We start from the raw sequence: 12,166 nt of genomic DNA, 5'->3' as shown, positions 1-12,166 counted from the left end.
AAAAAAAAGGGCACTTTCTCTCGAGGAAGAAAAAGGGCAGGTGCTCAAGCCCCCTTTGTGTGCACGTGCCTGAGCTCAAGACTTATCTCTTGTGGTTAGGAGCATTGTGCTTTTGTCGTGTTGTGAAAGTAACTTCCCTTACATTTATATTATATATATTAGATAGATTTAAATTTTGATATAACATTTTATTTTATATATATTTATCTTTTATATTATATATATTTTATCTTTATCTTACCTTGTATTATATTATAAGATTTGAGTCCAAAACTGTCACTAAAAAACTTTACATATATATGAAAGCATATTTTTATATATTTATTTATATTAGATAGATTTAAATTTTGATATAACATTTTATTTTATATATATTTATCTTTTATATTATATATATTTTATCTTTATCTTACCTTGTATTATATTATAAGATTTGAGTCCAAAACTGTCACTAAAGTCAAAACTTTACAGACATTTAATTCAGCAAAATTTGATACAAGGAATAAAACAAACAAAAACCTGTGTACATCATCAATAAACAAGATAAAGTGACAACACTGCTTTGTCAACTCGTCCTTATTTTTGAGCCCTAATTTCTTCTGTGCCAAAGACTGCTAGATCTACCTGTTTGATGTCTCTATACACAGCATATGATGGTTTGATGGCAAGGTCGAGTTCAGTAGAGACATCCAATAGCGTAGGTCTGCAGCCTCAGTGTGGATCCACTGTTTCAACTCTCTCTCTGTTTCCACAGATGTCATTCTCTCATCCTCTCTGGCTCTTTTTCTGTCGTCTCACTCATTGTGTTGTTTTCTCATTGCTCTTCACTCCTCGGTCCCGTCATTAATGCGTTGACTCGTGTGGGGGGGTCGTTCAGCTGCTGGCTGGGATGATAGCAGAGCCTGCTTTTCTCTCTGAGTATACTATCTTTGCTCTGGACCACTCAAATCGACCCAAAGCGGCCCAGGTGCCCAGTGCGGTGAGTCTGTCCTCACACATCGCCTCCTCTTCCTCACCCCTCGAGAAATAAAAGCAACCCTCTGTCCCCGTCCCGTCTGCGATGCCTTTGGAGGTTATGAGCTAGAGGAGGCCGAGTAACACCTGCTTGCAGCGTTTCTGCATAACTCAAAGGCATCTCGCTCCTAACCCCTGCATCTAATATCTTGCGTTCCTCTTTAGGACTGATTTGTGGGATGGCAGTTGCTTTTCTCCGTTTTTGTACCTCGGAATGGTTCCTCTGATTTGGCATCTCCAGGAATGAATGTTATTCCCGTAGTGTTAGATATTTTCATGGATTCCCTGTCCCGTATCCTCATAGCTTCCCCGAGGTTATCCAGTGTGGAATGTTCCCTTGCTCTTCCCTGAGAGTTCTGTTGATTTCCTTGTAAAATTAATTTGGCAAATTCTTTGTTTAAAGGTGTTTCTAAATTTGGATTATTGAAGGTTTTTTTTCGCATGACTCGCGTCAATATATCCCAGTGCATTGAACTCTGGAGCTAAGTGTCACCCTTTAGTTATTTTACGCTTATTTTCTTTTGAAAAATGTTGATTAATTTTAAAACGGACACAAGGAAGATCTAATGGTTATGTTAATCAATAATATAATATAATACATTATGATATGATATGATATAATATAATAATATATATTAATATATAATACATTTCATATAATAAATAACATTTATAATCTAATAATATAATTTCAATTTATATCTTTTATTAAAAAGTATGTATATATCATATCTTTACATTTTATATTAAAAAAAATTTAATCCAAGACTATCGCTCAAGTCAAAACTTTAGTTTAATAAAATGAAATATTTTTTGTCATAATAAAATGGAAATAATATATAATATAATAATACATTTTATATCATAGTAATAATAATATGTGGGATTTTATTTTTTGGTAAATATCCTAAACTTTGGCAATATTGTATTACAGTAATTCCAATCAAGCTATTTGAATTGAATTGAAATAGTATTAAATATCAGCTAATGAATATCGGTCAGGGCTGCGTTTAACAAAAACATTGCAAGTCTTGGTAGATGTAGAAACCATTGACACCAGTGATGCGCATGATCTACTTAGGTTCACAGTGATTTTGGTAAACACATCACCAACTGATATATCAGTCTATTCTCGTTTTTTTTTTCCTTTCTGTGATGTATAAACAAAATTAGCAAGACTTTTTTTCTGTTCTTCGCTCAGATATGTTACCTATTATGTTTACTTATATGTTCGCTCTTGACTGCAAACAGTTTCTTGCTAACTAGCATCCTCATAAAATGACTCTGCATGACTATCTGCATCATTTTTCATGTTGAGGTGTATTGAACTGATCTGAACTGATGCGAGTCATGTGAAAGGCTCTTTTGGCTCTATACAGTCCCCTATAGAGCATGCTCCAGCACTTTATATGAGTTTACACATGCAGGCATTAGTGGATTGTCTGTGTTGTTAATGTCACATTATGCAAAGCAGTATTATTTTAGTAATATTTATGTACTATTATAGTATTTATTAATATTTTGAATATTTAGATTTTAGCTTTTTTTTGTTTTTAATTTTAGTTTGATTTGGTAGTTTTGTTGTGCTTTTGTAATCATTTTTTATAATATTATATATATGTGTATATATACAGTGGTGTGAAAAAGTGTTGGCCCCCTTCCTGATTTCTTATTTTTTGCATGTTTGTCACACTTTAATGTTTCAGATCATCAAACAAATTTAAATATTAGTCAAAGATAACACAAGTAAACACAACATGCAGTTTTTAAATGAAGGTTTTTATATATATATATAATTATTATTATTATTATTATATATATTTTTTAATATCTGTGCTATTGTGACAGAGTTGTTTTTGTATTTATATACTATTATAATATTTTAATATTTTGAATTCGCTTTTATTTATTTAAAATTTATTTTTAAAATAATTTTAAGTTAATTTATAAGTTCAAGTTTTAGTAATTAAATTTATACAATTAAATATGTTCTTTTGTCATATTCTTTAGGTTTTTAATTTTTTAAAAAAAAAAATAGGTTTAAGTTTTCCATCTAATATTTATCATGCTTCATTTTATTGCACCTTTACTTCAAATAAAAGAAAACATTGAATCATTTTAGTTAACAATGTCAACACTGATCTGAAGCTTAAATAAGAAGCAAATATACTCAACCCTTTTACAGCCCTGTGCATCTGTAATTTGTTTTAGGCACAGTTTTACAGTAAGGCCACTTTACACGGAACCAGGCTGCTCTTTCCACTAGACTGACTGTGTTTGTGGAGACGGTAGAGGCTCAGCTCTTGACTGAAGGATTTATCTCTGTACATACAGATAATCCTCCACATACACCTGAGCTCATTACACACACATCAGCTGACAGACAGCACAGCCAATCACATCACACACACACACACTCATCATGTGATCTGCTGTATTACTGGCCTCATTATGATGTTCTTTGGTGATAAATGGGCAATATGATTATGCAGTCCTGTGGATATGTGTCTTTTTTTCATTGACATTTACAACCCTGATAATTCTGATGTGTAAAGTGGACTTAAACTTTTGTTTTTCATCACATAGTCAAAGTGTCCCTGGCCTTATCTGGCATATGCAAATGTGTTTAGCTCCTCACTCAGTAAACTGGAAGCATGTTTATTTGCTAAAATTGGTTGTGTGTGATGTTATGAGGGACACTGTTGGTTTAAGTGTCCTTCCTTTAGGTTATCAAAGTGTAGGTAATGTCTGATAATAATTGTCTTTATTATCTTTGGCCTGAAGTGCGTAGAGATTGCCTTCTGTATGTAGTACAGCAAACAGAAAGGGAGCTTCACTTGTTGATTTTGATGTAAATACGACTAGTTGTAAACTGACTTGCATAAAAACTGTTTTCAGCATGTTTTTTTTTTTTTTTTTTAAGTTATATTTATGGGTTCTTATGCCTTTAATGGACAGAATTTAGTAGTGATTGTAACTATATTACTGAATTACATGGCTGTCAAATATAGGCATGTTAGCCAAGTATAAACTGCCATTTTTTGCTACTACATCAATAACAACTAATAATAATAATAATATGATGATGATGATGATTAGTATTATATAGTATTACTATTAGTGTTATAATAAGAAGAATAACAAAATGATCATTATTAGCTGTAGTATAACTAATAATAATTATTTGTACTATTAGTATTATTCGTAGTATTATAATATATTTTATTATTATTACTAGCAGTATTATATATATCATTATTAATATTAATATTTATAATAACAACAACAATAGTATTATATAATGTTATAATTATTAGTATAATAATAATAGTAATAATAATAATAATAATAATGTATTATTATTATTATTATTATTATTACTATTAATAGTATTAGTGGTAGTAGCAGTAATATAAATTATTATAATAATTATATATTTTTTCCTTTAGTATTGTATTATTCATACCATTATAAATAATAATGTATGTTATTATTTAATATTTGTTATAGTATTATTATTATGTATTATAATTGGGGTTGCAAAAAGGTGGAAAATTTCGGAAACTTTCCAGGATTTTTTGTTAATAGTATTAGTGGTAGTAGCAGTAATATAAATTATTATAATAATTATATATTTTTTCCTTTAGTATTGTATTATTCATACCATTATAAATAATAATGTATGTTATTATTTAATATTTGTTATAGTATTATTATTATGTATTATAATTAGGGTTGCAAAAAGGTGGAAAATTTCGGAAACTTTCCAGGATTTTTTGGAATATTCCAGGGATTTTTGGAAAGTTTCCGGAAAATGACCGGAAATTGTCCACCCCTTTGCAACCCTAATTATAATTATATTATTATTAATAATAATAATTTTATTATTATTTATAATTAAGAAAAACATCAACAGTATTAATATTGATCATATAACAACAACAACAGTATTATTGTTATTATTATTATTATTATTATTGTTATTTTATTTTATGCATTGTGCTTAAATCTGTGTTTTATGAATTTAAAACAATTTAAGTAGAGTAAATTCTTGCCAATGTGCCTTGTTGCCAATGCTATACCTGAAAAAGAAATAATTATACAGTGTGCATGTTGCTTTTTTTCACGTATTAGTAGGGATAGAAAGCAGAATTTGACAATGATGATTCTTTCTCATGTCTGCCATTATAAACCGAGTAATATTACCCATGACTTCTTTCATCTACCTCAGGGAGAACGCTGTGGCCGCCTAACCCCTGCTGAACTCCACAATGCCAAACATACACACTCTCAGTAACCAGCTCCTCTAGCGGGTTCGAACTGATTGCAGTTGACAAAGCTGCTAGTGTAGTGCTGCTGTGTTTAACTCCTCGTTTGTGTAACGCAGTAGTTATGCTGTCTACGTTTGTGTTTAACCCCATGTGTTCCTCTCCGAGTTGCATGAGGCTAGGGTTGGTGTAACCAGAAGCCCCTGCATTTCTCGTAGCAAACACTAATACTGCTCCCAGAGTAATCGGGGTGCAGCACGATGGGCCGGAGGAATACTAACCCCTCCTGTTGATTGCAGAGACACACTTTCACTCATGTTTGTCGGTTCTGTTCTGATGCAGAGCATTAAAGCGGCCGGCAGCTCTCCGAGAGGCAGTGTGAACGGGGATGGAATCGCTTCTCCTCAGGTAAGTAATAGTTAATGTGCTTTATTTGTGTTTCACATTCATGAAATGTTAAAAGTGGACCAAAGACCTGTTCACATTGCATCTGAAGTGACTAAATGACATGCATTGTAGATGATTTGAACACAGTGTCTGATGCAGAATTTTTGTTGGCATACATGGCAGCAAAGAATCCTTAAAAGCATCAGTTTTCACAAAAATGTGAAGCAGCACAACTGTTTTCAAGAAATGTTTCTTGAGCAGCAAATCAGCATATTAGAATGATTTCTGAAGGATCATGTGACACTGAAGACTGGAGTAATGATGCTGAAAATACAGCTTTGCATCACAGGAATAAATTGCATTTTAAAATGCATTCAAATAGAAAACACATTTTTCACAATATTAATGTATTTTTTATCAAATAAATCTAGCCTTGCTGAGCAGAAGAGACTTCCTTCAAAAATATAAACAACTGAATAAAATGAATTTTGCACATTACTGTGTGTCAGACAGACATCGCATCTCCCTTTGCATTGTTTTAATGACAATTAAACACATTTTCCCTCAAAATAAGTTCTCATTGTAAACAGTATAAAAGTACTGAAGCATAATTCTTGTAAATTGAAATCCGCATAAATCAGTCAATGCAACATTAGGTGTGTATAAATACCAATTTACAGTTAGCATATATAATGTAAGTTATATATAAATAAAAATGTGAAATAAAAATAATAAAATAAATAAGTATATCATATATTGTAAATAAAATAATAATAATTATTTTTTCTATTATTTAGCTAATAATAATTACTTTTTACTATTAGAATTAATCTTAGTATTACAAATAATTTATTTTATTAGTAGTAAAATGATTAAATGACTTTATTATTTATAATAATAACAATACAAATAACAATAACATAATATTAATAATAATATGATTAATTAGTATTATATAGTATATTTTAGTATTACAACAACAACAACAACAATCATCATTATTAGTAGTAGTATAACTAATAGTAATTATTGTTTTTAGTATTAGTATTATTCTTAGAATTATAAATAATGTATTTTATTTTTTAGCTGTCATTTTTGAGTAATAGACTTGATCACAGTTTGAATCTTTGACCTTAAACAGAATCTACTTATTTTTCATCTAATTATCATTATTTAAAATGCTTGTATACTCAAAGCATTCGTTGTCCTCCAGAAAGAGGAGTCTCAGTCTCTGGCCCAGACGCTGCAGCAGAAGGTTTCTTCTGTGGAGTCTTTGCTCCGGGGTTCGGCCCGCGGTGAAGGGCTCTTCCGCTCCGGCTCCCGGGACAGTCTGGTCAGAAGCTCCTCCAGAGAATCGCTCACTCTCGTCGGAGAGAATGAAGCCCAGTCGTCACCGGCGTATGACCCTCCGTCGGACATCGAGAGCGAGGCGGAGGATTCGCCCGGCAGCGCTGAGAGTCTGTCCAAAGAGCAGCTCTTAAACCGCCTGCACCGGCTCGAGAGAAGCCTCGGCAATTACAGGGGGAAGTACTCAGAGGTGAGCGCTTTTAAACCTTCATTTTGGGTGATCTGATCGCTTGTGGTTAGGCCTGTCACGATAACAACTTTTTGTTGTGCGATATATTGCCCCAGAAATAATTCCGATAAGCGATATTATTGCCATTTTTTTTATGTAACAGCATAATAATGCAAGAAGGCCTACACACTTCCAAATGACAACAAACTTTTAATTATTTTTCCATCTACAGATTTTTCCCTGACCTTCTTTTCTCTGTAAATTAAGTGTGCACACTATTGCTGAAAAACACAATCACTACTCAGCAGTCAGATGTCTGCATGCACAAAGGCACAGATCCCTAAACAAGACCATATCTGCAGATGAAACTTTTTTTGTAGAAGCATTTTTTAAATTTGAACTAGCAGCACCTCATGACTACACCACGTAATCTACGAGAAGCTGCAGAAGACACAGGCGCAAGTGGAATGTACAAAACATGGTGACATTAATTGTTAAGTAAATATAATGTGCGTCACCAAAAATGATTGAGGTCATGTACATATATTGCGCGATAAGTCGATGTATTGATTATTGCGACAGGCCTACTTGTGGTCAGTCAGACTGTTTGATGATTTGAGATCAGATCTAATTATGATTTTCTAGTGATTTTGTAGGGGAGGGTCTCAGATTACTTGTGGTGAGAAGTCAAACACAAAAGCGCACAGTGCTTGTTATATGTAGGTTGTCACTTTGGAAGATTGTAAGGTAGTTGTGACTTTTTGTCTCACAATTCTGACTTATTTTGACGTAGTATGATATATTATCTCACAATTGTAAAAACAATGTAAAAGTTGCAATTAGCTTTTAATTCTTTTTTTTTTATGGATTAAAAAATAAAACAGTAATTGCAATTTAATATCTCACAATTTGGACTTTTTTCTCTCAACTGCAAGTTAGTATCTCACAATTTAGACTTTTCTTCTTGCAATTGTGAATTTTTATCTTGGAATTCTGAGAAAAAAAGCCCAGATGGTGGGATCAACATTTCCCAATTCTGCTAACTCACAATTGCAGAAACAAGGTAAAAGTCACAATTATTTTTTTTATTTTTAATAAAAAAAGGTAATTACAACTTTATATCTCACAAATCATAATTCTATGTTTATGTCTCACAATTATATCTTGCAATTTTGAGTATACTTCAAATTTTGAAGGAAAAAAAGTTCTGAATTGTGACATATAACCTCAGAATTGCAAGAAAAAAAGCCAGAATTGAGAGATATAAAGTCACATTTACCTTTTTACATTTTTATTCTGTGGCAAAAATAAGCTTCCACTGGTCACATCAGATACTGTTTACAATACAAATGCTTATTTTTATTTTTTTTTACCTATGTGGCCTTGAACACCTCTGATCACAAGATGCAAACAGTTTTCACGGTCATTTCATTTCAGAACTTCGATTTATTGATGCAATTTATTTTGTTTAAAATCAACTTTCTGATTAATTTTTGTAATTTATGAGATTTATGATCTCCCTGGGTGCTGTCATGTTCATGTTACATACTTGGATCTCAACAAAGTCATTTCATTCTGTTCATGAGTTTGGAGATGCGTTATGATTTTTTTTTTTTTCGCCAAAATGTCTGAGTGTAAACCAGAGGTGCATCGTTCAGCACCAGTGAATGAGCGAGCAGTGCATTAATGTCTGACAGTGTTTCTGTGAAGTCAACTTTTATAATGTCAGTCTGTGATCTGTACAACACGTCTGCTCCGGACAGGTTTAGTAAGGTTCTAATGTCAATTGCAATTGTACAAATGTTACAACACTATTTTAGATGCTTCTAGTATTGTTGAGCATCTAATTCAAAAGATTTGTTTCTTAATCACTTGCCATATATATATATATAAACAGACATTTAGGGATAATCCCCTAAATGCTTACTTGAGATGAAAACTGCAGTCTTTGTTGTCCATTAGTATTTTAACCAGTGGCCTCAGATTTCAGATTTCAAGCCACTGAATCTAAAGGTCTGCCATTCCTGATGCATAGAGTTAGTTGCAAATTAAAGCACAAACTGGAAAGTTTCACTGAATATAAAAGGTTTCTGAGATGTAATAGTGTAAAACTTTTCACAAAAAGCTCTTTGGCTCATTTGTAATCGCTGCGTTTCCTCTGCTGTAGGATGTGTCCCGAGATAATGGCAAAGTAATAAATCAATAAACTTTGCCGCATGAACATGCGTTGCATATGGTTAAGCCCTCATTAAGAGATTATTTGAACAAGTCTGTTTTGTTCAAGAAGAGCTCAGGCCTCTAGTACTGACTGTGCACATGAATCATGACACAGTTGAACAGAAATCTGAGATAATGCACTGCTCTGACAGTGTGTGGTTTATCTGACCTGTTTACACCTGATCCAGTCACTCAGACCGGCTCAGGAATTAGTGAGGCGTGCTTGATGCCAGATTGCCATTGTTGTGTGTAATCGTTGGTGTGTCCCAGACAACATTGAAGTACTTCAGGTTGGTAACATGAAATGATTTTGGAAAAACACATATTGTATGCTTGCCCAGGATATAATGGAACAGCTTTTTTATTCCTTACATCACATTTATGTAAAATGTGACCCGCTCTTATATGAAACAGTGTTGTTATTGTTAACCAACACTAAAGCTATTAAAAATTATTTTTGGTAATTGAAAGAAAGCTGAAATAAAATAAAATATAAATGGAAAATTTGAAAAAAAAAAAAAAAAACTTTGAAAGGCATAAACTTTCGTAAACAAAAATTAAGTTGAAGTACTAAAACCATCCATCCATCCTAAAATTATTGAAATTAAAATGAAAATTAAAGATTTATAGAAATATAAAAAACTAATAAAAATGACAAAACATAAAATTACTAAAACTTAAATATTAAAACAGAAAAATAAAAAATATTAAACTTAAAAAACGTAAAAATGAAAACTAATTTAAGTGAATATGAAATATATTTCAGCTAAAGTGCTAAAATCATCCATCAATCTTTAAATTACTAAATTGAAAATTAAAAAAAAATTGAAAACAATATAAAACTAATTTTAATGAATATTGGCAACTAACTGAAATCAATCAATTAAAGCTGAAGTACTAAAATCATTCATCCATCATAAAATTAGTCAAATTAAAACAGAAATAAAAGTGTTTTAAAGCTATATAGAAATATTTTAAGAACTCAAGCAATGTAGGAATATTTAACAAAAAAAAAAACTAATAAAAATTACAAAACATATAACAAAATTACTAAAACTTAAACTAAAATTAATTAATTAAACTGAAAATAAAAAATATGAACAAATAATATTATATTAGTAATATTAAAATAACACTGAAATCCAATCACAAATGATATTGATAACTGAAGTTACATTTATAATAATAATAATAATAAATTATTATTATTATTATTAATATTATTATGCACATGACCAAATTAAAATTCCCTCCTTTACTTTAGTTGTCAGATAGACTATTGCCATTTTTTTTCAGTAGTGTTTTTTTTTTCCAGTGGTTTTTTTTATTTACTTTTTCTTAAAAATGTGTACATTTCATGGAGTATATTCAATTCAAGTTTATTTGTATAGCGCTTTTCACGATACAAATCGTTGCAAAGCAGCTTTACAGAAAATTAAGTTTCTACAAATATATTTAGTAGTAGCTTATCATTTGTGATGTATATCCACTGGAAAGAGGGATTGTCCTCCTGGTATCAACACCTGACCTTCAACTAGTTGAGTCATACACAATGCATTGACTAGTGGCAGAACTAATCACAACTAGTCAATAATGTAGATTATACACTTCTGATCAGACGTGATCACTGATTTGGGAATGGAACAGTTTGATTTGTGAAATGATTATTACTGGACTGATGTTTTCTCTCTCTTTCCTCTCTCTCTCTCTCAGTTGGTTACAGCTTACCGAACCGTACTCCGGGATAAAGAGAAAACGCAGGTAATTTCATATTCAGTCGATGCAGCAGAATAAATGGCTGTGGTTTGCGTGCAGCTGGAGGGATGTTTTCCTGATGTTTTTCCTTTAATGAGTTTGCTCTGCTGTGAGGTTTGGCGCTGATATCAGTCTGTCATTCCTCTCTGTCTGTGTCTCTCAGGCCATCCTCAGCCAGAGTCAAGATAAAGCCCTGAGAAGAATAGGGGAGCTCAGGGAGGTTCGTCTCTCGCTGTTCGTCTGGCACACACACATTAATTCTTCATCACAGGCTCTGCCGTCAATGTTTTTCTACCTCTGATATCTCTATTACTGCTCGCTTCACACTGTGTACTTAAAGGCGGCATGAAACGGCATTCACAATGCAGTCTGCAATGTGACGTCTTTCAGAGACAGTTTAGGATTTTGTCTGTCTGCTTTTGATTGATTGGGCACATTAAATTAAATTAAATTAAATTAAATTAAATTAAATTAAATGTGACAATAGAAAATAAAATAAACCATGAATAAAATAAAAATAAACCATGTATGAAGCCGTGTTATTTTAGTATGATTGGGATAGCGTTATATACTATTGAATCAGTTTTTGTTTTTATAATTTCATTTTAATTTCAGTTAAAGTTTTAGTAATTTTGTTGCATTTTTGTCATTTTTAGTACTTTATTAAATATGTCTATATAATTTTTATTTTATTTATTTTAGTGCATCAATAAAACTAATGTAAAATAATAAATGTAAATAAATAAACTAGCATAAATAAAGGTTGTAGTTGTAATTAACTATAATAAACTTGGCATGAAAAAAATACATGCATGAATAAATTAAATAATGAAAAAACAAATATATGGATTTAATGTGCTTTTTATTTTTAATTGATCATTCAAATTGATATATATATATATATATAATGCTGTATATATGTAGATATGCATTTTTTCTAATTTTCTAATTGTTATTTTTATATAATATTTTAGATTTATACATGATATTAATATATAATTTATATATT

At 31.3% G+C, this 12,166-nt stretch overlaps 1 protein-coding gene across 2 annotated transcripts in view; it reads left to right on the top strand.

Moving 5' to 3' along the window:
• Positions 1 to 12,166, top strand: part of LOC107724992 (golgin subfamily A member 4-like) — a 57,375-nt gene that overhangs the window by 15,223 nt on the left and 29,986 nt on the right. For both annotated transcript variants that reach the window (XM_016534109.1, XM_016534118.1), the window contains exons 3-7: positions 878 to 979; positions 5,625 to 5,690; positions 6,883 to 7,206; positions 11,116 to 11,163; positions 11,321 to 11,377. In XM_016534109.1, the coding sequence (XP_016389595.1) occupies positions 878 to 979; positions 5,625 to 5,690; positions 6,883 to 7,206; positions 11,116 to 11,163; positions 11,321 to 11,377 (597 nt within the window). The remainder of the gene's footprint in view (positions 1 to 877; positions 980 to 5,624; positions 5,691 to 6,882; positions 7,207 to 11,115; positions 11,164 to 11,320; positions 11,378 to 12,166) is intronic.

This window comes from Sinocyclocheilus rhinocerous, unplaced genomic scaffold, assembly GCF_001515625.1.
Source record: "Sinocyclocheilus rhinocerous isolate Xijiao unplaced genomic scaffold, SAMN03320098_v1.1 scaffold823, whole genome shotgun sequence".
In the NCBI taxonomy this organism is placed as follows: domain Eukaryota; kingdom Metazoa; phylum Chordata; class Actinopteri; order Cypriniformes; family Cyprinidae; genus Sinocyclocheilus; species Sinocyclocheilus rhinocerous.
Note: the sequence above shows the minus strand (reverse complement) of the source record. Positions and strands in the feature narration are given on the sequence as shown.